We start from the raw sequence: 24,025 nt of genomic DNA, 5'->3' as shown, positions 1-24,025 counted from the left end.
TAAACAAAAGAGAAGAGGGAATGAGGAAAAAAAATCAGGGGTCTAGAAAAGGGGAAAAGGAAGGCATTCTGGCCTGTGTATTCTTAATGGAGTGGTGTGATGGAGATATATTTGAAGAGAAACTGGAAAGGCCACATCTGCACAGAGAATAGGGGAGATGTATTTTCATGGCTGAATATTGCTTGTATGTCATGTTGACTAGAGGAGAAAATGATAAGAGTATGGTGAAATGAGAAGGGTGCTGTCTCTGAAGTCTGAGATCTTGGGTTCAAATCCTTGGGCCAGTCACTTCACCTCCTTGGACCTCAATTCTTCATCTTATAAATGGTGGTGGTGCTGGGGATGGGGAGAATTAGATGGCCTCTAAGGTCTTTTCCAGCTCTATATGCTTCTATATGTTATTTTGAAATGTAACAGGGAAGATTTAGGTTACATTCTAAGAACTTGCCTTCATTAACAGAATCTCAGCTCTAAAAATGACAAGTTACATTTTACTGCATATTTTGCATTGGTTTCTATTGAAACCTATAACTATTAGGATAGACAACATGCTTGCATTCAATTCTACCTTTACAAATAAAATTATTATTTAAATAGTTGTCCTCTAAGGTGTATTCTATGGAACCAAGGTGCTATGGGCAATATAGCTAAAGGATTCTTGAAAATTGATATTAGAAATAATTATGGAGAGATAGGAGGAGCCAGAAGGCTCCATTTTTTCCAGGATCTGAGGAAGGGATGATGCAAGTTGGGAAGTTAATTAATTATATTTCTAATATAAGGAACAGAATTTCAATCTTTGGTTACAGCACAGGGTACAAGGGGCACCCGGTTGCCATATGTGTCAGCCAAGTAGGACTTAGCCAAGAGATCAATATGATGGCCATTATGAGACAGAGGTCTTTGCCTTGAGTTAAAAAGGTACTATCTAGGATGAATATGAGGGAATGGCCTTGCAGAAAGGTAAACACTGGACACCCTGACAATAAATGTAGAAACCAATATCGTGAAAGAAGAGATTAATGTGGAGCACTGGATGGGAGTTCTTAGGTGTTCATAGGTTTTAGATCTAGTAATGTAAACTTCTCATTTTTCTGATGAAGAAATTGAAGCCCATCAAGGTTAAGTGAATTTCCCAAGATCACACAGCTGATTGGCAAGGGTGGAATTTGAACATAATCACTCTGACTCTAAATCCAGGGCTTTGATTTAATTTGGGGGGAAAAATTTAAAAAAAAGAACTTCCCACATATGGGCTGAGTAACATTATTGTTTCTAAATCTACAAGCCATGAGGCTAAAGGCTTCTTAAGCAACAGTGATATTTTTTGGTCCTATCAAAATACTCATTATATATGTGGAAAATTTTCAGGAGGAAAGTAGGCTAAATTTTTTCTTTTTTGCTTTAAAGTGTACCTTGTCCACCCCTCTTCTGGGTACTTATACTTCTAGGAAATCCTACCCATATTCATGCATTTTCAATATATTCAGCCCCAAAGTATTCCATAGACAAATTGGTTCAAGAAATCATCTTCTAGGGATTAAATGGCTAGTATGAGGAGCTAAGCAAATCAACATTTTACATCTTTGATATAGCTTCTTAATTCCAGAGGTTTTGTTTCTCAAGTGTCAGCTGCTAATCAAAGTACTGAAGAATGGTGAATGATGAATTAAGTTATTCACAAATGAAGCCAGGAGAGCACCCCCCTCCCACGACCCCCATGCTTCTCACACACACAGAAGGTGTAATCAGGTGTCTGCACTCTGGATTTCAGAGGTCTTGAACAATGAATAGCTGAAAGACTGCTTTAAGGGGAGATTGTACAGAGGGAAATCTTGGTCAATTTTTGGATTAGATGAATCTTTTGGATACTTCCAGCTCTTAAATTCTGTGATTCTTTAAAAAAGGGAGAGACAGAACAGTTCTGTGCTTTGAGAGGAAAAAGAATGTGTGAAGAGGAGGAGAGGCCATGGCAAATGATTTTTTTTAAAGAAAATACCTAATGCAAAATAGAGAGAGGACATATCAAAGCTGAGCAGTCTGAAGAGCTTTATCCCAGTTGGCCAAAAGAGATAGAATCTCTGTTTTCTGGCTAGGTTGTTTAACTGAGAGGCAATGTGTTTTGGCAGAAGAAGCCTGGAATCAGACAAGCTAGGCTTGAGTCCTAGTTTCTCATATGCTAGCCCTGTGACTTTAGACAAAGCTTGGCACATATCCATTTCCTTACCTGTAAAATGAGGACAATCATATTCAAACTCCCGACCTCACAAAGTTGTTGCTTTGTATACTTAAAGGGTTATAAAAATGGGAGAAATTATTATTTAGTCAGGGAAGCTATATCGCTGACTGGAAAGACTCAGAGACCTTTACTTGAGAAACTAGAAGATAGATAGATGTTCATGGGATTCTGACAGTCAGTTTTGACTAATCTTATGAGACCCTGGTCATGGAGTCAAGGGGCCTGGATTAAAAATCTCAATCCTGTCACTATTTGCCATGTGGCACAGAATAGGCACACTTTCTTGGGCTCAGTTTCCCAATCTGTAGGGAAAAGAAATTGGACTGGATGGTGTCTGAAATCTCTTAGTTTCATATATTATGAATCTACTACCTTAACACTAATGAATTAGATTAAAGAAAAAGAGTTTATTTTATTCTGTGTTAAGAAAGAGAAGCTGTATGGAAGGAGGAAAGGTAATAGAGATGTCATTCTCTATTCTGACCAGACATAACCTGGAGTGGTGGGTTCAACTCTATGTACTGCATTATGGGAGAGACAATAAGCTGGATAGAAGCCAGAGAAGACATCCAGGATGCTAAAAGCCCTAGATATCATGACATATAATCATTTGGAGAAACTGGGGGTGTTTCGTCTGAAAGATAAAACTTAACTGGCAAGAATTTGAAGTTATGCAGAAAAGGGATTAGATTTGCTCTGGTTTGTCACAGAGGAAATAACTAAGAATATTGTATCAAGCTGCAGATTTACACCTGGTAGGAGGAAAAAACAGTTAAGAATTCATACTCTTGAGTAGAATGGACTGCTTTGGAAGGTGATGGGTCTTCAAACAAAGCCTAAATGCCCATTCACATAAGTTTTAGAAGGATTTATTTTTTCGTGGGTTATCTAAATCCTCTGAGGTCGCTTCCAGTTCTGTGACTCTATGATCACCACCACCACCACCCCCGCCCCAATCTCCATCCGACTCCTTGGGGACCTTCTTTAAAAGGGCTCCCACTCATCATGGATTATAAAGTATCTTGGAATTGGAAGGGACCCTATTCATCATCTTCAAGAGATCTCATTTACTGGACTTGGAGACAAAAAGACTTCGGTTCAAATTCTGCCTCAGACATTTGTACATTGTATATGTAAGCTTAGACAAGTCATTTAACCTTTCTGAGCCTCAGTTTCCTCTTCTGCAAAAAGAAGGCTTGGCTTCAGGGAATTGTGAAGCCCCTTCCAGTTCTAAATCTATGATCCTATCACCCCATGATCCACTGAGGGAGTAGGAAGACTAGAATAAAAACTCTGACTCACAGCCTAGGGCACGTTCTATTATACCATGCTGTCAAAATTGGAAGAAGATCAAATGGGATAACAAATGTAAAGCACTTTGAAAATCTGAAAGACAACCAGGTGGTACAACAAGGCAAAGCACTGATTCTAGAGTCAGTGAGACCTGAATTCAAATCTGGCCTCACACATTTCCTAGTCAATTAGCTCTCTGTCTTTCTCAGTTTCCTTAGCTGGAAAATGGGGATAGCAATAGTACCTTCCTTGCAGAGTTAGTGTGAGGCTTAAATGAGGAAATATTTGTAGAGGACTTAGCACACTGCCTGGTCTATAGTAGCTTCTTAATAAGTGCTTATTCCCTTCCTCTATGTAATGCTAGTGGTGACGATGTGATGATGATGATGATGAAGAAGAAAATTCCTTGACTCTTGGGTTAATCACATATGACTATCTAAAAATGAATTACATGTTTTAAAATAAAGTAGATGCATATATGTTTAATAGGTCTTAAGTAGAATGCATGCACTTAAGAAAATTTTACACATAGTTACTGAGGACAACCACTTCAGAGAAACCATTTTTTAAAATGCCTTCTTCTGGCTAAAAGTTGCACTTGTTATAGACCTGATGGGACAACTTTTGCCTTTTTGTCATGGCATTTCCTAAAAATTGTAGACTTTGTTTACACATTGGAAAAATAAGTTCTGGAGTCAAAATTTAAAAGTGCATCAGTAATTTCTATAAAGGCTAGAATAGGTGAATAGGCACTGAAATCATTTGGCAGCATTGTAGAGGCTTAACATGAAAAGGCTGGGGACAAATTTGTTTTACAGAACCCAGAGACTGAAACAGTAGGGAATCTCAGGTTGGGCTATGCAAGTTGGTAGCATCTATTAGCAAACAATGATAATAAGTAGCAGGATACCAGTCTGCCATTTAAATAACTAGACAAAAAGGACAAGGGGAGCTAAGTTTTGAAAATTGGAGGGTAGACTCAGGGGAACCATCCAGAATAAGAGAAGTTCCTATGGTGGAGGAAAATACTTTGAGTATCAGAGACAGTCTAATTAGCAGGAGACTTTCAAGAAAATACAGTAAACAACTTTCAGTAGATTCAGCACTCCTGTCATAGGGCATAGAAGCCTCATCTCTTACCCTTTTCCATGCTTACATTTTTCACTTTTATTGGTTGTGAAGCATCTTCTATGTGAACATACTTCCTACTTTGTTTATTAGAAGCCTTATTTTTATGGATATCAAAGCATACTTTTAAGTAGGGGTTACCTATATATTTGGCTTAGTGTTACTTTCAGGGTTTGGGGGGTGTAAATATTAGGAAATTATGGAAACTTGGAATAAGGTTAAATGAAGAATAAATGGTTCTGCTTAAGGGAAATCGTCCTATAGTGTTAAAAAATTAAGAAATCTATTCTATGTATTGTTGTGCATATCAAATATTATTTACTTCAACAAGAATTTCTTAAGCCCTTAATACATACAGAGCACTGTACTAGGCACTAAGTTCTGGCATAGAGTAGGTGTTTAATAAATGCTTATTGATTGATTGAGGACATAAAAAGTTTAGGTAAGATGTGATGTTTATCTTCATGGAGTTTTAGTTAGAGTTAAATAAGGAGACAAAGCATGTAGGTAGAGAATTAAAATGCATAATATGCGAATGGGAAAGTCAATATGGTATAGTGGAAAGTCTTGGACTTACAGTCAGGAAGGCTGAGATTCAAATCCTATCTCTAGTACTTACCAGTTATGTCACCATGGGCAAGTCAATTATTTTCTCTAAACCTTGGTTTTCTCATCTATAAAATAAGACTAATGATGCCTCTAGTACCTCTCAAGGTAATTGTGTGGATCAAATGAGATTGTACATTAAACAGCGGAATTAATCTCAGTTATTATATAGTGTTTCACAAAACCTAGAGCACTATGTAAATGCCAGTCATTGTTATGGTTGATGTTGTTATTATTATTTTTATAGGAATTAAAAACTAAATCCTCTCTTATATCCAAAGGGGGAAGGTCCTTATAAATATGAGAGATCCGAGAAGACTACAAAGCAATATGATGCAGTGGAAAGAATATTGGCTTGGAAGTTAAAGTACCTGGATTCAAATTCCCTCTCTGACACTGTATAACCTTAGATGGGTCACTCAGGCTCTTTGGGCCTTAGTTTCTTTTTCCAGCTCTAAAGCAATAAACATAGAAAAGTTAGTATATAAATGTTAGTATATAAAAGTTAGTATATAAATGCTGCATTTTTCAAATCAGCAAACTAAGGCCCTAGGAGATTAAGTTATTTGCTGGGTCAACTAGGAAATATGGTGTTGGCAGCTGGGTGGCAGAGTGGATAGAGTGATAGGGCTAGAGTGAGAGACCAAAATTCAAATTTGGTCTCAGAGACTGGCTGTGTGATGCTGGGTAATTCACTTAACCATGTTTGCCTCAGTTTCTTCATTTGTAAAATGAGCTGGAGAAGGAAATGGTAAACCACTCCAGTATTTTTGCCAAGAAAACCCCAAATGGGGCCACAAAGAATCAGACATGACTGAAACAAATTAGCAACAAGAAATAGCTAATAACAGCCTAAGGCAGGATTCAACCATAGCTCTTTCTGACCCCAGGTTCACTGCTCTATCCATTAACCCATTTTACCTCTTTAAATTGACCTTTAAAGGTAAAGAAGAATCCAGCAAGTGAAGAAGAAAAGACTGCAAGAGAGGCAAAAGAGGCAATACATTGGACAAATTCATGAAACTATTTGGTTATAGTATGTATCATATGAAGGGCAGAAAGGGAGAGTGCTGCTGAACTGTGAAGGGCCTTGAAGGCCAAGGAGAAGGGCTTTAATAGTTATTCTGTATACAGTAAAGAGCTACTGAAGAATTTGAACAGAGCAGAGACATGGGGATATCCACAGATAAGGAAGATTACTCTAGGAGCAGTATGAAGCATGGATTAGAGGGCAAAGAGAGTGAAAATGGGAAGACCTGTTAGAAGGCTATTACTCTAGTCCAAGTGGATGGTAATGAGGACACTAATGAAGGTTGTGATGATAGAAATAGAGATGAATGTGGGGATGCATGTGAAAGGCATTCTGAAGGTAGAATTAAGAGGACTTTTTTTTGTTTGTTTGCTTGTTTGTTTGTTTTTTCCTTTTCCTTTATTTTTTTTAGGCAATTGGGGTTAAGTGACTTGCCCAGGGTCACACAGCTAGTAAGTGTTAAGTATCTGAGGCCGGATTTGAACTCAGGTCCTCCTGAATCCAGGGCCGGTGCTCTATCCACTGCACCACCTAGCCGCCCCCAAGAGGACTTTGTAAATGATTGAATATGAGAAGTGAGGGAAAAGGAAGGGTCAGAGATGTCATGGATTGGACATTGAGATACAGGGTAAATAGTGGTATCACTGATACAAATAGTGATGTTATAAGGAGGACAGAACAGGTTTAGGAAGGAAGAGAATAACCTCAATTTTGGGCATGTTGAGTTTGATGGTTCCAGGAGACTCAGGTAAAAGATTTCATTAGGTAATTAGAGGGGTTGGCAATAGACTTAGAGCCCATACACATAGAGGTGATAATTGAAGTCATGGAAGTAAATGAGGTTGCTAAAAGAGACAGTGTAAAGAGTCACAAGCAGAGAGCTAAGGACAAAACCTTGGATCTTACTGTTTTATTAGAATGCGTTCTACAAGAACAGTATTCAGTATTTTATTAACCCAGTTAACAGTGTCCAAAATATTAATACATTATGCTAAAAGATCTTCAATGTCACACTTCACATATTTTTTTTCTCATATGGAGCTAACATAGAATTATTTCTGCTAAATTTCAAACTATTTACTTTGGTATGCTTTTGAGATAAAATGTATTCCATAATTATAAATAATTTTATCATATACATTTCCTATCAATGCTTTTTAGTCACGCTCATCTCTGATTCTGAATGGGAGTGGCAAGGGAAAGCAGAGAAGCAATGTTAAGATGGGACCCCCACTATTAAAAAAAAAGAGCTAGTTCAATTTCCTAAATAGAAAAAATATATACTAATTAGCAGGCTTTGATTTTAAGAGTAAAATAACAGTTTAACACCTTGCTTTCAAGTAAGGCTTTAGAGAATAAATAATATGTGTGTGTGTGTGTGTGTGTGTAGATAGATAGATAGATAGATACTCTCTCTCTATACACACACACACATACATATATATACATACACACATACACACACACACACACACACACATATATCGTCAAAGAGTTAAGGTTTCAAAACCCCAAATGTAGAGCAGTGCAGGTATTTTAAAAATGACTTTGGATCAAATATATCAGTAGTTTAGTAGTTTCATATATATGTATATATGTGTGTTTTATATATATATGTGTGTGTGTGTGTGTGTGTGTGTTTTCTTACTGAACATCTTATATGTAGCTTCATTGTCTGGCATAACGCCAAACTTTTCTATGATAATTTGATAAATATTTAATTCCATTAATGCCAGAGAAGTAAAACTGAACTTCAAGGAAAAATCTTCTGCTATCTCTGATTGATGGACTTGCTATAATCTGAGTAAATTCTAACGTTGTGCTTCTAAAGTGAGTGGGTAGCAGAACATATCTTCTTTTCCTCTCTCCCCCCCCCCCCCCCCGCTGTCTTTCTTTTGTTGCACCCCACCCCCACCCTCTGCTATCCCTTCTCTCCCCCAGATTTCCCTCCAGCATTGTCAGTGATATATTATAATCTTGGAACTGTCTGTAGTTTGTCGGATGTTAGGAAGCTAGAAATGTTGCCAAAAACATGATTTCATAAGGTTTGACTTGAGATTTAGTCAACTTTCTTGAGTGTCTTGAAGCCCTATTTCACAAAGAAAGGGAGTACAGAAAACTTGGATGCCAGTGACTGTCAGTTATGGGTCATTAAGTTTGATAACTAATTTTAAAATAAAACAAGTTGTTTTTAATAACTCCAGCAGAAGTTTTTGAGGCTTATTTCTTGTTTTAGGGCAAGAGGATATTTTTATTTGGTGTTAGAATGAAAATTCCCTAAAGAAAGTAATATTTGTATTTGTTTTAGTATTGACTGAAGAATATTTAATATTATTTTCTGAAACATTATTTTAATATTTATATATCATTTTAATAGCCTTAGTTTTGTTGTTAGAAAATTATTTTCATTCTTATTAAAGAATGGGTAGAGATACACTTTATTAATATATGTAACTATGTATAACTGTAGTCATAAATGGCAACAAACCATAAATGATAATTTCTGGGATGAAACATGGTATATACCAAAGAAATTTCTAACATTAATAGTTGCTACCATGGCATAGAAATTATGTGTTTTCTTAGATTTCCTAAACCCAGAATCAGCAGGTATATTAGGGTATATTTCAAAATGATTGAAGTGTTGGGCTTTTAAGACTTAATAGCACCAATTTTGATGGAATTCCTTTTCCTTCCCTTCCATTCATCCTCCCTTTTCTCCCTCACCCCCCCCCCCTCATATTTATGTGACATTGACAAGGAGGAACATGAAGTCCTCTGAGGACCTGGAAAATGGGAATGTTGAGAATTTTTTTCCTAGAAAGTGTTTAATTTGTAAGGTAGAATACACTTAATAAAAATGTATCTTAAAAAAAAGTTTGGAGGAATTATATTAAGAAGTCAACTTAGCCTTTTGGTGACCATGATAATGAAACAAAGCTATATCTACAACCCAATAAAGCAGAATTTATTTGGGAAGCATAAAAACACAAATTTCAAAAGTGTGATTCTGTTATCACAGACAGGAACAGAAGGATCTCAAAGGGTCATAGGAAGATATATGAAAAGAGCAGAGCCTTGTGAAAAATGTCACCTGTCATGCAACATAAAACTAGGAAAATGTACCTTGTGGTTGGTTGTATAACCAAGGTCTAATACTGTTCTCTTAATTGCTTAGTAAATGAAAATAGTATCCTGATCACTGCTTGTTCTTAGAAGAAACAAAAGTTATGTATCCAACCACTGGATGTGAATGAAACAAAATGGGGAGTGTGAACTAGAAAACAAAGGTCAACTGCAGACAGCTACATCACTAGGTCTCTATTAGAAAATTATGCAGATGGTCAAAAGAAAGATTTTTTAAAAAGAGGTATTGAATGAGCACTGGGGGAAAAATAAAGCAGTAACTCGAATGGCTCTCTTTTGCTTCAAAGAGCGAATACAAGGTGTCCCAAAGGTCTTAGTACAGTTTTAAGCTTTAATAGCTTTTGTAAGCCCCTGTATAAGCCCCTGTTTGGCACCAAAATCCTGGCCCCAAACTACCCTTCTTTTCAGTTTAGAATATAAATACATTGTGTGTAGGGATTATTTCATTCTTTATATTAATTATACAGCATCTAGCATGATGCCTGGCACATAGTAGGTGCTTAATAATTATTAATGAATTATTCAAACATTATTCCTTTTCACATATACTCTAATATAGCAAAATTGACCTTCTTGTTGTTGCTTCCTCCCTCCATCCCTCCCTCCCTCGCTCCTTCCCTTCCTTCCTTCCTTCCTTCCTTCCTTCCTTCCTTCCTTCCTTCCTTCCTTCCTTCCTTCCTTCCTTCCTTCCTACTTTATTTACTTCATTCTCTATTTTGCCCAAACTGGAAGTGTAGCAGCCATTCATTGGAAGCTTTGACCTGCCTTCCTTTCACCATGGGCCAGTATATCCCTCCTTAGACAGCTCAGTGGTTCCCTGCTCCAGGGTTCAACCATATTGGTGTCAGATTTCATGTGAACAGTTGGTTGGCTTTAACACCATTGAAGCTCAGAATTCCCAAACTTAAGCAATCCACCAGTCTCAACCTCCCAGGTTCCAGGGATTGCAGGCATACACTACCATGTCAGGTCTTCTGGTTGTTTCTTATCCATGATGTTCCATGTCCCCTTTCCATGCCTTTGTATTGGCCATCCCTCATGCCTCTTCCCTTTTACTTCTTAGAATCCCTAGAGTACTTCAAGAATTAGCTCAAGCACCACCTTCTAAATCCCTGTTTCCTATAGTTTCCTGCTAGTGCCTACCCCTGTCAATTACTGTTTATTTATTGTTTGTATACAGCTATGTATGTTACATATGAATGTGTGTATTATATATGTATGTGCTATCTTCCCCAACTAGGCTGTAAGCTCCTTGGGGGCAAGGACCAAAAAAATTTCTACTGTGTTTGTATTCTTATTGCCTATTACATTGTCTGATGCATAGTATTAATAAATGCTTATTGATTGATCTGAGGCCAACTTTGAGATAACTATACCTCTTTTACCCATAAATGGATTTTTCCTTAGTTTAGAATTTTTTGCCGTTTAAAGTCCAATTCTTTTCCCTTTAATGTGCCAGCTAAGAGATGTATTTTACCAATGTCTTTTTTTTGTGTGTGTGAGGCAGTTGGGGCCAAGTGACTTGCCCAGGGTCACACAGCCAGTAAGTGTTAAGTGTCTGAGCCTGTATTTGAACTCAGGTCCTCCTGACTCCAGGACCAGTGCTCCATTCACTGCACCACCTAGCTGCCCCCCAATGTCTTTTTAAAATGTTTTTTTTCCTTCAGAAGGTATTTAATCTGAGATTTTACCCAATTTACAACCTTCAAATTTCTTGAAAGCAGGGATTGTGGAATTTTTTAATCCTTAAAACAACTGACACATATAGTACTCTAAGAATACCTCACATCCCTTCCATTTGTTATTTGAGTCCCATAACAAAAAAAAATATTTTATTCACAGTTTCACAGATCAGAAAACTGAGGCTCAGAGATATTAACTGATTTGTTCATGGTCATCCAGCTGGGACATGTCAGAGGCAAGATCTGAACCTACTTCCTCCTGGCTCCAACAAACCAGGAATCTTTTGATTAAGCCAAATAAACTCTCATTTAACCATTTTGCCTTTCTACCTAGTGCAGAATGCGCGTGTGTGTGCGCGCGCGCGCGCGCACACACACACACACACACACATTAAATAGTAACTAAGTAAAGAGGATCACATCTAAACCTACTTTGACATAGAATGAATTGATAAAAACAAAACAAAACTAGTTCTTCTGTAGGCATTTTGTTTGGCTTTGTGTTTTATTATAGGAAGGGAACCTGACCCATGATAGTATAAATAGAGGGAAACAAATTCTTCTCTATTTCAATATTATCTGCTATTTAGAGAATCTATTCCTTTTATATCATTTGTCCTAATTTCACAAAGAGAGTTAGATTTTTTTAAGTGAAAATAATTTTTTTTATGAAGCCCTTCTTGACATTTATGTTATTCAGCATGTGAATAACTGGTTCACCAGCAGTTTGTCAAAGAAACCTGCTTTTAGAGCATTTGATTTGTTTCTGGCTACTCACTATATGTCACTATTCACTGTGAACTTTAAGGAAAAAAACTGCAAGATGGGCCAAAAGTCACAAAGGAGTTTCAATATTTAATAATTCCTTTATTTTGTTTTTAATTGGCAATACCATAGCATCATATACAGCCTATATAGCAAATGAACTTACATCATATATGAAAAATCAAGCCTCATAAGTGGTGAAAAAAAGAAAAAAATAATGTTCCAAAAGTTATTAAAATATTGTTACTTTTGGCCTACATGTCCATAGCCACTTTACAAACATGGCAGCCTTTTTATGCAAAACTAACTAGTTCTGAATTTTAGAAACTGGAGTAAATTGAGATTAGATTACAGCCAACAACTATAAAACCTATAAAATAAAGTTTCTAGGATTTTTTTTCTTTAAATTTTCTGAATTGTAGAACTTTATGAAGAGAGGTGGTATGGAAAATTCAAACTCAGAGTAACTAATGTTTTTTATGTATACATGCCTATAAATTAATTAATGACACTTTTGTTCCATTTATTACTTTATTGTATAATCAGTGGGGGGGGGTCACTTCATAGTGCTCTATTTTCTTCCATCAATAAGCAGAGCTTTCTCTTGGGTCCATAGGACAAAATGTCTTCATATGCATGGGTACCAATATGTATAAACAGCTGTGAGGAGCTTTAAACAAGATACCACATATATACATATACAAAAATACATATATACATATATGTGTGCATATGTATATATCGTTTTAAAAAGATGTTCTGTTGAGTTTCCCCTTCCTCCCAAGGAGAACAAGGAGGCATACTAATTTATTGGGTTTTTTAAATAAACTAACATTAATTAGTTTCATAGAAAACTTTGAGTAAGTTTCTTGTTCAGTTTTCAGAAAATTTGTGGCAGCTTAGAGTCTGCCCCAATGGAAAGGAAAGCATTCTGTTACAAAGGCAGGGAGGATGAGACAGAAGGTTAAAGGGCATTTTGGAAACAAACAGCTGGACCAGTTTATTTAAACAGATACAGGGATGAGGAGCTGACCTCAGTTTGACTTCTAGTGGGAGGAGCAAGAATGTCATTTTATTACTTTGCCCAGAAGGAAAATGTTTTTGTGTATGAATTCACCCTGAAGCCATCTAAAGCCATGGCTGTGTTATAACAGTACTTGAGTACAAAAAGTACCAATGCGAATGTTTAAGAAACTGTGCATTAAAGAGTTTAATTCTTAGGATGTCTGTCAAATGGATCCAGGGATACTGTGTTGTTGTTTTGTTAATGGATTCATATCTGAAACAAATCTGTTTCCTCTATTTATGTTTAACTATTGGTAATTGATCAAGTAATGACTTATTCATAAAAGTATAGATGTTATAGTTATTTGTATTTGTCAATATTATATTAAAGACATTTGAATTTTCAGATTTTGGGTGAAAGCTTTCTAAACTAAGATGTTCAGTTTAAAAACTGCTATTAAAAAGCATAGCATTCTTGGCTAAAATGACTATGTGAGCATATGTATCTATATGCGCTTATTTCAAATGTGGCAGAGTGTACCTTATGCCATATCTTTGCATCATATGAGTTTAGAATTTGTATTAAATTGAATTTAGATTAATTGAAGATTGTATGCAAATACCATTAGTGAGGAAGACAGTGGGAAAATGAGATTTGAAGCCGATTCTATCAGTTGGACAGAAAGCTAAGGAGGTCACCATGTGCATGGGGAAGGGCCAATCCCTATTAGTTCAAACATTTTCACCCATATTCAGTTGGTCCAAAAGGAGACAAATGTATGAATGCAGAAACTGGGGTAAAAAACAAACAACCAACAAAAAACCCTCCAAACCATTCAAATAATTTATCCTGTTGATGGGTAGTGTCAACTTCATCATATATATGTTTTTTCTTGTCTTTTTTTTCTTCTTTTTGTTTGGAGGGCGGGGCAATGAGGGTTAAGTGACTTGTCCAGGGTCACACAGCTAGTGTCAAGTGTCTGAGAACAAATTTGAACTCAGGTCCTACTGAATCCAGGGCTGGTGCTTTATCCACTGCGATACCTGGCTGCCCTTATCATATATATTTTTATTTTAAATCATTAGACTACCACTGTGAAATGGACATATTTATATAAACGTTTCCTACCATTAGGTAGGCAGATTTCTAGGATTAATTAGATGAAAACCAATTGATCAGTCAATAAAATCTGCTCATTGCTATAGGCATAGTAAAGATACATGGGTTATAAATCAACACTACAAATTACATTTATTAAACATTTGCTATGGATGACTGTGGACCGAGTAATGTATTAAGTGAATTGTGCAGACAAGATTCCTGCCCTCTAGGAGTTTATATATTACCAATGATGTCACAGATAGGGTATTTCTTAACTGTTCTACTTTTGTTAGTGACTATGAAAATTGCTTTTTCTGTATTCAGAGTATTAATATTAAATAATTTTCTAATTGGTCATGCACCTAAGATAGCTAATGAAAAAGCAGATTTTCCCCCCATTTTAATTAGTTATTTCACATGGTGTTTGTGCTACACCTGTGCTTATAATGAGAATGGAGAATTAATCTAACCTTCTGCTCACATGATTCCAATTTTCATGGTTTATACAAGATAATGATAAACTGATTTGCAACACAATTTGTTGTAGATCCATGTTTTAAATATTTTTATTAGCAATCCAGGGACAATATTTACAAGAATTGATACAATATGTATTGTCAGTCAAGTAGTTTGTTCCATCAAAACATTACATTTTAGTTAGATTTCACTCTCATTTTTATTTTAATTACTTTTCAGGAAATAAAGGAACATTAAAGATCCAGGATACTTGGAAACTAAGTGTCATGGAGTATGAATTTCTACTTTAAGAAACATATGTTCATTCGATGTAATGGCTCTCTATTTAGGTACCATTTTCCCTTGTGAGGTGGACAGATTATGAATAGCAGAATTACAGAGTGGAATTCATACTGGACTATGGTGGCAGCTTTAATTATTAATAGTGCATTATTAAACTTTTCATTGTATATTTTTATGTGCTGCTCATTTTTATGTATTCAAAACTGTGTTGAGTATTGAAAGCATTTACTATGTCAGAATCCAGTGTATCTTGTTCACCCCTTGAATTCAGTTTTTAATTTTTATTACATTTGGTTAGCACTTCCAAAATACCTTAAGAGTTTACATGTTCACTATTATAATCTTGGAAAGAAAATTTTAGCCACTTTTTATTTTGAAATAACTAGCCATTTTTTCCTGCTAGTACAATAATTATGTTCTAACAAGATGTTTGTTATAAATTTTCTGCACTAGCGGGAGAAAGCAGGATTATAAGTTCAATTACTGTATAGCTGTGACCTCGCCTTGACCTCAGACTTTGCATAAAGAGCAAAAAAAAAAAAAAAACACCCAAGAAATCTCTTCAAGGAATGCATTTCTCTGAAGTCCCCAGCAGTGTGAGTTAGTGGTGATAAAACTCCAGACATTCTCTCATTTGATGGTGTTCTGCCATCTCAGTTCATTATCTTAATAGTGGGCATTAAAATAGAATTAGGTTTGCAAGAGGTAGGGAAGGTTTTGATAAAAATTGTAAAAGGAGGCCAGAGAACATAAGATAGAAATGTCACTAATTAGGAGAAGTAACAGATGCCCTCATGAACATCTCCCTATGTAGACCAATTTTTCCCCCTCTGAATTGAAAAGAGTGGTGGCTAGCATTGTTTCCTGAAAACTCTGCTAATTCCCCCATGAAAAGATGAAATGGAAGTGTCCAACTGTGGTAAAAGCAGGCAAACATAAATCAACTCAGAAACCCCAAGCCTGTATGCTCAAAGGTCACCAGGGGTTATAGGTTTTGCAGCATTTGAAACTGCACATAGACTAGCCAAGGGAACCAAATCCTAGCCTTGGCCATAGCTGAATTCTTTTCTTTCTCCTTTAAATACAAACCAAAACAACAACAAAGACATGCAATAATTATTCACTTTACTCTTTTGTTACAGGTTTATTAATGCTAGAAGAAGAATAGTTCAGCCCATGATAGACCAGTCCAATCGAGCAGGCAAGTCCCCCATAGTAACTGTATTCAAGTCACGCAAGCGAAAGCCATCCTCAAGCCATTCACCGGGAGGTCCATTACCTGGTAAATAAACTGGGAATGAGTGCTGGGAGTGATTGACAATTAAAATTAAACCAGTCTCGTTTCATAACAACACTAATCAATTTAACATCATTAAAATATTTGGAGGAAAAAAAGCAAACAGAGAAAAGTAACGATTAAATTATATGCTCAGTTACAGGATTCTTTGTACACATTCGATATATTAATGTTATTTTTTTTTTTGAGTTTTCCTTCCCAGCTCTTTCTGCTACTATGACCACTCCCTGGTGCATGGCTTGGTGTGGAATTGCTGTAAACTTTATTACCTGTCAAAAGGGCAAAGGGGTCAGGATCGCTTGTGGGACTCAGTAAAGTTCAAAGACATTCAATGAGGTAGAGCTTCATGTGCTTTAATAACCCAAGGCAGTTTACTTCTGAAGCCAGCTTTTAATGTGCGGTTAAAATGTAGAATTCAGGTAGTGGTACAAATACAAGGTTCTGGGTTCTCTAGCCTCATTCATATCCATCCTGTGGGGTTTAAGGTGTGTCTGTGTGTGGTTTTTGTTTTGTTGTTTTTCTCGAGCTATTTATATTAGAAGCTTAAAAAGCCAATACAGCTATGAGATCTTGGCTTCTAGAGCTAAACATCTAAGAAGCATCTTCATTCTAGGATTTGTTTTAGGATTATGAGAAAGCAGTAAGATCAACAAAGAACACATTTACTGAAGTTGGTGTTGGTTGTACACTTTCTTTAAAAAATGCTCTCTCATCTCAGTAGAGCAATCTCTGAAAGTATGTTAAGTATCACTTTGGACCCAAACATGTCTAGTCATGTTCATACATTTTGGATTTTTTCCCCCTTTCAACACCTATTATATGATCACCAGATTAAAATCCAAACAGAAAGTTTCTAAATCTTAGCTGTCACTAGAACCTTGACACTTTAGCCCTAGCAGTCTGATGCAGTATTGCAAGAATTTTATTTTAAACCAAACCCAGTTTTGAAGTTATGCTTTTACAATAAGCAAAAAATGCCATTCGTGGTATATTCTCATTCTCTCTCTCTCTCTCTCTCTCTCTCTCTCTCTCAATGAAAACTGGTAGTAAGTAACTATGTTCTACATTTTTATAGTAAGTCAAGGAACACCTTATAACCCAGATGGACAACCAATGGGAGGTTTCGTAATGGATGGTCAGCAACACATGGGCATCAGAGCACCAGGTAAGATGTATATCGAGTTATTTTATTGTTGCTACTCTGGTTTGTAAGTGCTACCCCTTCATCAGCACAGGTACAAACACTGCATCTCTTGCTCTTGTCTCAAGCTGCCTGCCTTGCCTTGCCTGTCCTCTATTTGCCTAAGATATTACGCAGAGGAATCGAGAATCTCTACACTCTGAAGATCTTAACCTTTTCCTGCCCTCTGGAATCTGTAATTTTAAAGGGTCTTTTGGCACTATCTGTTGACTTTGCTCATTTTCTGGCCTCTTCTTGGATTTTTATCTCCCTTCTAGGACCTATGAGTGGAATGGGCATGAATATGGGCATGGAGGGGCAGTGGCACTACATGTAACCTTCATCTAGTTAACCAATCGAAAAGCAAGGGGGAAGTAAGTACAAATGGGGGAGGGGTCTTCATTCTCACTTTGTTCTAGGTGTATTTTTCTTCTTGCATTCTCTCATGTTCTCCTTGCCCATTGCTTTTATGCTTGTTCATTCCTTTCCATTAAACCACTCGTTTCTTGCTTCCTCCATTGTCTACTTGGTTTTGATCAAGCTTTTAAGCTCATAGATACTGTGTATGATGTACATTTACCCTGTGTGTTGCTATTATACAGTACTGACCACATGACCAAACAAGAAACAGTCAGGAGGTTGGGGGGGGCGAGTTGTCATAGCAACAGACTGATTTGCAAAATGTAAGCAGTCTGCAGCAGTGCAAAGAGAGGAAAAAGCATGTCCCCAAAGTGTCATAAATCTGTCTAACCACAGTTGATGCATGAGTTACATTTCTACACTAACCTGCAAGACACCAAAAAGCTAAACAGAGACTTCTTTTGGGGTAAAACAAACACAAGCTTCACTTAGGGACGTTAAGGCATATTTTTCAATTCATTCAACCAAACTTTTCTTTAAAAAAACCATTTTTTTTAGTTTATTCCTCTTTGTCTGTCCATCATAATGGGATTACGTGTGGCAATGGAAAAAAGGGAGAATACAAAATAGAGGTGTGCACAGCAGGCTATGGAGCTTAGCCCGGGCTAATTGACTATATCCAAATTAAGTATGCCATCACTTGCAGTGTGACAAATGGATTTGACTTATTCAGTATACAAAAATAGAGATCATTAATGCAATCTTCAGTGGCAGGCCTAGTGAAGTAAGCCTTGGAAAAACTGCCCCAGATTCATGCTCTTGTCTTTTTTAGAGGAGAGAAAATGCATTATAGCATTTCTTGTTAAGACCAGTAAAACTGTTTTGAACACCAAGGCTCTTGTTCAATTCCTAAATTATCCCTAATAATGTTGCCTTTTTTTTGCTTTGTTTCTGGAATTATAAGGAGTTATTTCATAGCCTTGGTTGTGTCTTTGCTTATATTAACATAGTATTTGAAATCACTAGTTAGGCCAAATGCAATTTATACTGGTATTCTATGGGCATGAGTCAAAAAAAAAGTTTTAACAATTAGCTGTGAAAACATTCCATTGAACTCTGGAATGCAACAGTCTTATTACCTCATCATGGAAATTTCTAGCTTAGTTAATTTAAATATTGTTTCTTAGTTTCTGGGTCAATTAAATTTAAATGATGTATTTTATGCTTCGTGACCAATTAAATTAATAGGTTATTACAAAAAATATTATCATCTTTTTTGATTAAAGAGCTGTGGGTACAGTATATTTTATAAGCAATTTTCATTAGTTCAAAAATGTTCCTTTAGGCTAGATTAAGCAGCCAGTCATTGCTAGAGCCTGGAGACCTGATTCAAAGGTGTTCATAGCATTCACAGTGCACTATTACTTAGAACTAAAGCCAATTGAACCTACTTAGCAATAGCGTTATGCCTTTCACCCTTGATGATTATGGAGCTTATAGCTCTCAGAAACAATACACCTGTCAGTTTCCATCAACTATAGCAATCCATGCAGAAGACAAGAGGCCCCCACAAAGCAAGAGGGTTATTGTTTTAGGTCCAGTTTTTCTTATTGTTCTCAAAATCATTTCAGGGTGGACTGAATTTTGTGTTGAGTATTATTTTCTTCAGACCTAAGTAATCACAAAGAAAGAATTAATTGATAACTCATTGAATTTCATGTGTTAAAAATACAGTTTAATGTAACAATTACACTTAGTAATCCTATCCATTTCAGCTCCATGTGAATTGCTTACTGAACAATTTAATGTATTCATCATATAGAATGTTTGAATGGCTAAAAGTGCCTCTTCCCAGTGGATGTTAAATAAGAATGTTTTCTAAGTAAATAAAAACTCATCAGGTTAACTTCACATCATAAAATACTGTTATAAATATTGATAATAGAAGCACAATGATACAAAAATAATAAAAGCAAGAGTTCGCGGTTTTTTTTCTTGTGACATTTTTCTTAAAAAGGAAACACTATTTTTTTCTATTGACATTTGGTGCTCTTGTAGACTTGAATTCACAAATCCAAAGTTGATTTTTCACAAGATTTCTTTTGTTGGTTTCTTTCTTTCTTCTTTTTTTTTCTTCTACTTTCTACAGGGCTGCAAAGTATGCCAGGGGAATATGTAGCTCGGGGTGGTCCAATGGGTGTGAGTATGGGACAGCCAAGTTATACCCAACCCCAGATGCCCCCACATCCTGCTCAGCTGCGTCATGGGCCCCCCATGCATACCTACATTCCTGGACACCCTCACCACCCAACAGTGATGATGCATGGAGGACCATCCCACCCTGGAATGCCAATGTCAGCATCAAGCCCCACAGTGCTTAATACAGGAGACCCAATAATGAGTGGACAAGTCATGGACATTCATGCTCAGTAGCTTAAGGGAATATGCATTGTCTGCAACCGTGACAGATTTCAAATATCGTTTTTCTGCATTGACTGTGGAGTTCCATTCTTGGCATCTACTGTGGACCAAGGAGCATCCCTAATTCTTCATAGGGACCCTTTAAAAAGCAGGAAACACCAACCGAAGTCAACTTTGGGGACATGCTAAATAACTATATAAGACATTAAGAGAACAAAGAGTGAAATATTGTAAATGCTATTATACTGTTATCCATATTACGTTGTTTCTTATAGATTTTTTAAAAAAAATGTGAAATTTTTCCACACTATGTGTGTTGTTTCCATAGCTCTTCACTTCCTCCAGAAGCCTCCTTACATTAAAAGCCTTACAGTTATCCTGCAAATGACAGAAAGGTCTTATTTGCAGGATTTTTAGAGCATTAAAATAACTATATCAGGCAGAAGAATCTTTCTTCCAGCCTAGGATTTCAGCCATTCGCGTGCTCTCTCTCTCTCTCTCTCTCTCTCTCTCTCTCTCTCTCTCTCTCTCTCTCTCTCTCTCTCTCTCTCTCTCTCTCTGTCTTTTCTCTCTCTCCTTCTCTCTAGCCTGGGGCTTGAATTTGCATGTCTAATTCATTTACTCACCATATTTGATTGGCCTGAAACAGATGTAAATCGGGAAGGATGGGAAAAACTGCAGTCATCAACAATGATTAATCAGCTGTTCCAGGCAGTGTCTTAAGGAGACTGGTAGGAGGAGGCATGGAAACCAAAAGGCAGTGTGTTTTGAAGCCTCATTGTCACATCAGAGCATCATTGTCCCCATGCAACAACCACCACCTTATACATCACTTCCTGTTTTATGCAGCTCAAAAACATGAACTGAAGATTTATTTTTAATATGTTGACTTTATTTCTGAGCAAAGCATCAGTCATGTGTGTATTTTTCCATAGTCCCATCTTGGAGCATTTATGTAGACATTGTAAATAAATTTTGTGCAAAAAGGACTGGAAAAATGAACTGTATTATTGCAATTTTTGTAAAAGTAGCAGTTTGGTATGAGTTGGCATGCATACAAGATTTACTAAGTGGGATAAGCTAATTATACTTTTTGTTGTGGTTAAACAAATGCTTGTTGATAGCCTTTTTCTATCAAGAAACCAAGGAGCTAATTATTAATAATAATCATTGCACACTGAGTCTTAGAGTTTCTGATTGAAACAGTTTGGATTGTATAATAACTCAAAGCCCAGTTGTAGTAGTTTGAGTGCAGTAATGAAATCTGAATCTAAAATAAAAACAAATTATTTTTTGTCATGCTGACTCTACTGCTTGAAAAATTTGTTTACTGCCCCCCCAAATTTGTAATGATCCCATAACAATAAACAAATACAGTAATTATAAAATTAATAATCATTAGCTCCAAGGGATGCATTTATTTATAAGATTTCTTTCAAAATTTTAACCACAAAATCATTTGTTTAATAACACCTGATTTTTAAAAAGTACTTGGGCCCTAATAGCAAATTTAACACCTAAGGGCACTAAACTGCAAGATACCAGATAGATTCTCATATTACATCAAACAGAATTACTCATCTAATACTAGCTAAATTATTCCAGCACATAATGGCAAATCTAAGTACAGAGTTTAGTCTATTAGTAAGGATGTTACCTAAGATGAGTAGTATACATTTATTAGACAATTAACTATAGGGATTGAAGATGATAGGCTTTAAAATCTAATTCTCATAAATATGTTCTGTGTTCTCATTGGATGAAAACTGGTTATTAACCAATTTTCCAGCACAGCTGTACTTTCTGCATTGCAGCCAGCTAAATAATACAAAATAACATGTTTAAGCAGGAATACCTTATCATTTTATTTAAATAAAATTACAGCCATAAACTGTGCTTCCAAAGCTAAGGAAAATATACAAATATTTTAATTAGGGTAGATTCATAAAAAATAAACCTTTTAGCAGTGATTGCTTTGTAAACAAAACATGGGGTCAGAGCAGAGCAGCTAAAACTCAGAAGTCTGCCATTCAAGTCTATGTCACCCCATAAACCCGCCCTAAACAATTCTATTTTCTATTTGAAAAGAGAAGCCAGTTGTTGGTTGGGTTTACTAGGTGATATTTGATTGACTGACTTACCTGCTGGTGCAGCTGTGCACACTCTCACCTTTTGTTTATTGGGGCCTGTTTCTAAACACATGGATCTTTAGGAAATAAAATGAATCAACCTTAAACACTCACCCTCCTCCCCTCCCCCACTGGGATTCTCTTAATTCCCTTTTTGAAGGAAACGCAGTTCTAAGTCTATATAAATAGTCCATATTAGTGAAATAATTCCCTTCTGATAGGTGGTTACTAGCAGTTAACAGCCATATATTTACTTTTCCATTAAATAATAAATGTTTATAAATTAACCATCCACTTGCCCCCAACCATCTTACTACCCCTTTCATGCACACACACACACACACACACAACATTCACATACCATGTTGTTTATTAGGTTTATTTGAATACTTTACTACTCTGTTTTTGGTGAGTTTTTAAGTGTGAGAGAGAAACGGAGAAAGAGAAGGTGGGATGGGGTGGACTAGTGAGAGTGAAGGGGTGGGGGAGGAGAGGAGGAGAGAAGGAGGGAAAGAAGCAGAGGATAGAAAGGAAGGATGGCTATTGAGTCAAGTATATTATAATATAGCGAATTAGAAGAATAAAGCATAACTGCCGTCTTTTCTGTGTCTGTGAGTGTGAGTGTGAGTGTGTGTGTGTGTGTGTGTGTGTGTGTGTGTGTGTGTATGCGCGCGCGCGCCCAGGATCTCTTGCCCTACCTCCCTCCTTCATAATCCCCTTTTCTTTCCTTTCCTTTTTTTTTTTTTAATACTGTTTTAGTTTTTCCTCTTGTAAATTTCAGGTCCAGCTCCGAGATTATTGAAGACTCTTATCCAAGTGAGGGAAATAATAGAAGCGCTGAGAGTGTGTTTTTGATGTTTCTTAAAAGACAAAAACAAACCGCCCTCCTTCAAACAAGGGCACACGCATTTCTACCTGCTGAGGGGTGGTGGAGGGGGAAGGGGGGAGTAGAGCTGTCTGAACCTGCTTTCTAATGTGACTTTTTAAAAATTTTCAAATTAAGAACACTATTATATCCCAAGATATTTAATCAGCTGTAATTATAACACATTCAAAATGAATAATATGCCTTGACAGTATTTTTATTGTTATTGTTCATTGCATGATGTTAGGCTGCTTTAGAAGCACAGGAAAGAGAAGTAAACGCGCTACAAATGGGGAATTACCCTCGTTTAGCATTAAAATTCATTTAGATAAAATTGCCACAAACATTTAAATGGGAAGATTAGTTCCCCCTCACGCCTTATTGCACTCGCTCAATGGTTCCGTTAAGAACATTTTACACGTTGGAAATTCCGTCTTCTCAGACGGCTTGCTGTTTCCTAGCTACCCACATTCAAAGCAAAGGCAGCGGCGGCGGCGGCAGCAGCAGCAGCAGCAGGGGAAAAAAAAAGTTTTGGCAACTAGTCTGCAATTCATCCGCTCCTTGGATCTGCCTTCCCTGCACCCCCACCCCCCATTTCAGGCCTCCTAAACTTACTCCCATCCCCCAACCTCAACCTACCATCCTCCACACACACACATCCCCTCCTTCTCTTCCTCCCTCCCCAGGAAACTGCAGGGTCCTGTCCAAAAGCAGACAAGTTGTTTAGAAATTTGGGTGGTGTGTGTTTGTGTGTGTGTGTGTGTGTGTGTGTCTGCGTTGCTCAAAGTGAACGTCCTCCCTCCCTCCTTCCCCATTCTTCTATTAAGAGTTCAGGATTTGGTTGTGTTTTCATTTTGTTTCTATCTCCACCCCACCTCCTCCTTGAGGCTCGTCCCCTTCTCCCCGTTCACCCCCCCCTAGAGCATTTCCAGGAAACTCAGGCAGGGAGGCTTGCTATTAGAAATCTCCGAAAGAATTGCTTTTAAAAGTAGATTCGACGTCGTCTTCACATGTTTA

At 36.8% G+C, this 24,025-nt stretch overlaps 1 protein-coding gene across 5 annotated transcripts in view; it reads left to right on the top strand.

The window, feature by feature from the left end:
- MEIS1 (Meis homeobox 1) overlaps positions 1-21,358 on the top strand; it is a 162,487-nt gene extending 141,129 nt beyond the window's left edge. For 2 of the 5 annotated variants that reach the window (XM_043988746.1, XM_043988748.1), the window contains 4 exons: positions 15,899-16,038; positions 17,129-17,218; positions 17,512-17,607; positions 19,743-19,880. In XM_043988746.1, coding sequence (XP_043844681.1) covers positions 15,899-16,038; positions 17,129-17,218; positions 17,512-17,570 — 289 coding nt within the window. In that variant the 3' untranslated portion in view covers positions 17,571-17,607; positions 19,743-19,880. Of the gene's footprint in view, positions 1-15,898; positions 16,039-17,128; positions 17,219-17,511; positions 17,608-19,742 lie in introns of all 5 variants that reach the window. The other 3 variants (XM_043988747.1, XM_043988749.1, XM_043988750.1) reach the window with 3 other exon arrangements.
- The last annotated feature ends 2,667 nt before the right edge of the window (positions 21,359-24,025 follow it).

The sequence above is a fragment of the Dromiciops gliroides genome, chromosome 2 (assembly GCF_019393635.1).
Source record: "Dromiciops gliroides isolate mDroGli1 chromosome 2, mDroGli1.pri, whole genome shotgun sequence".
NCBI classification, from domain to species: Eukaryota; Metazoa; Chordata; class Mammalia; order Microbiotheria; family Microbiotheriidae; genus Dromiciops; species Dromiciops gliroides.
The sequence above is the reverse complement of the archived record's forward strand: the minus strand, read 5'-3'. Positions and strand labels throughout refer to the sequence as shown.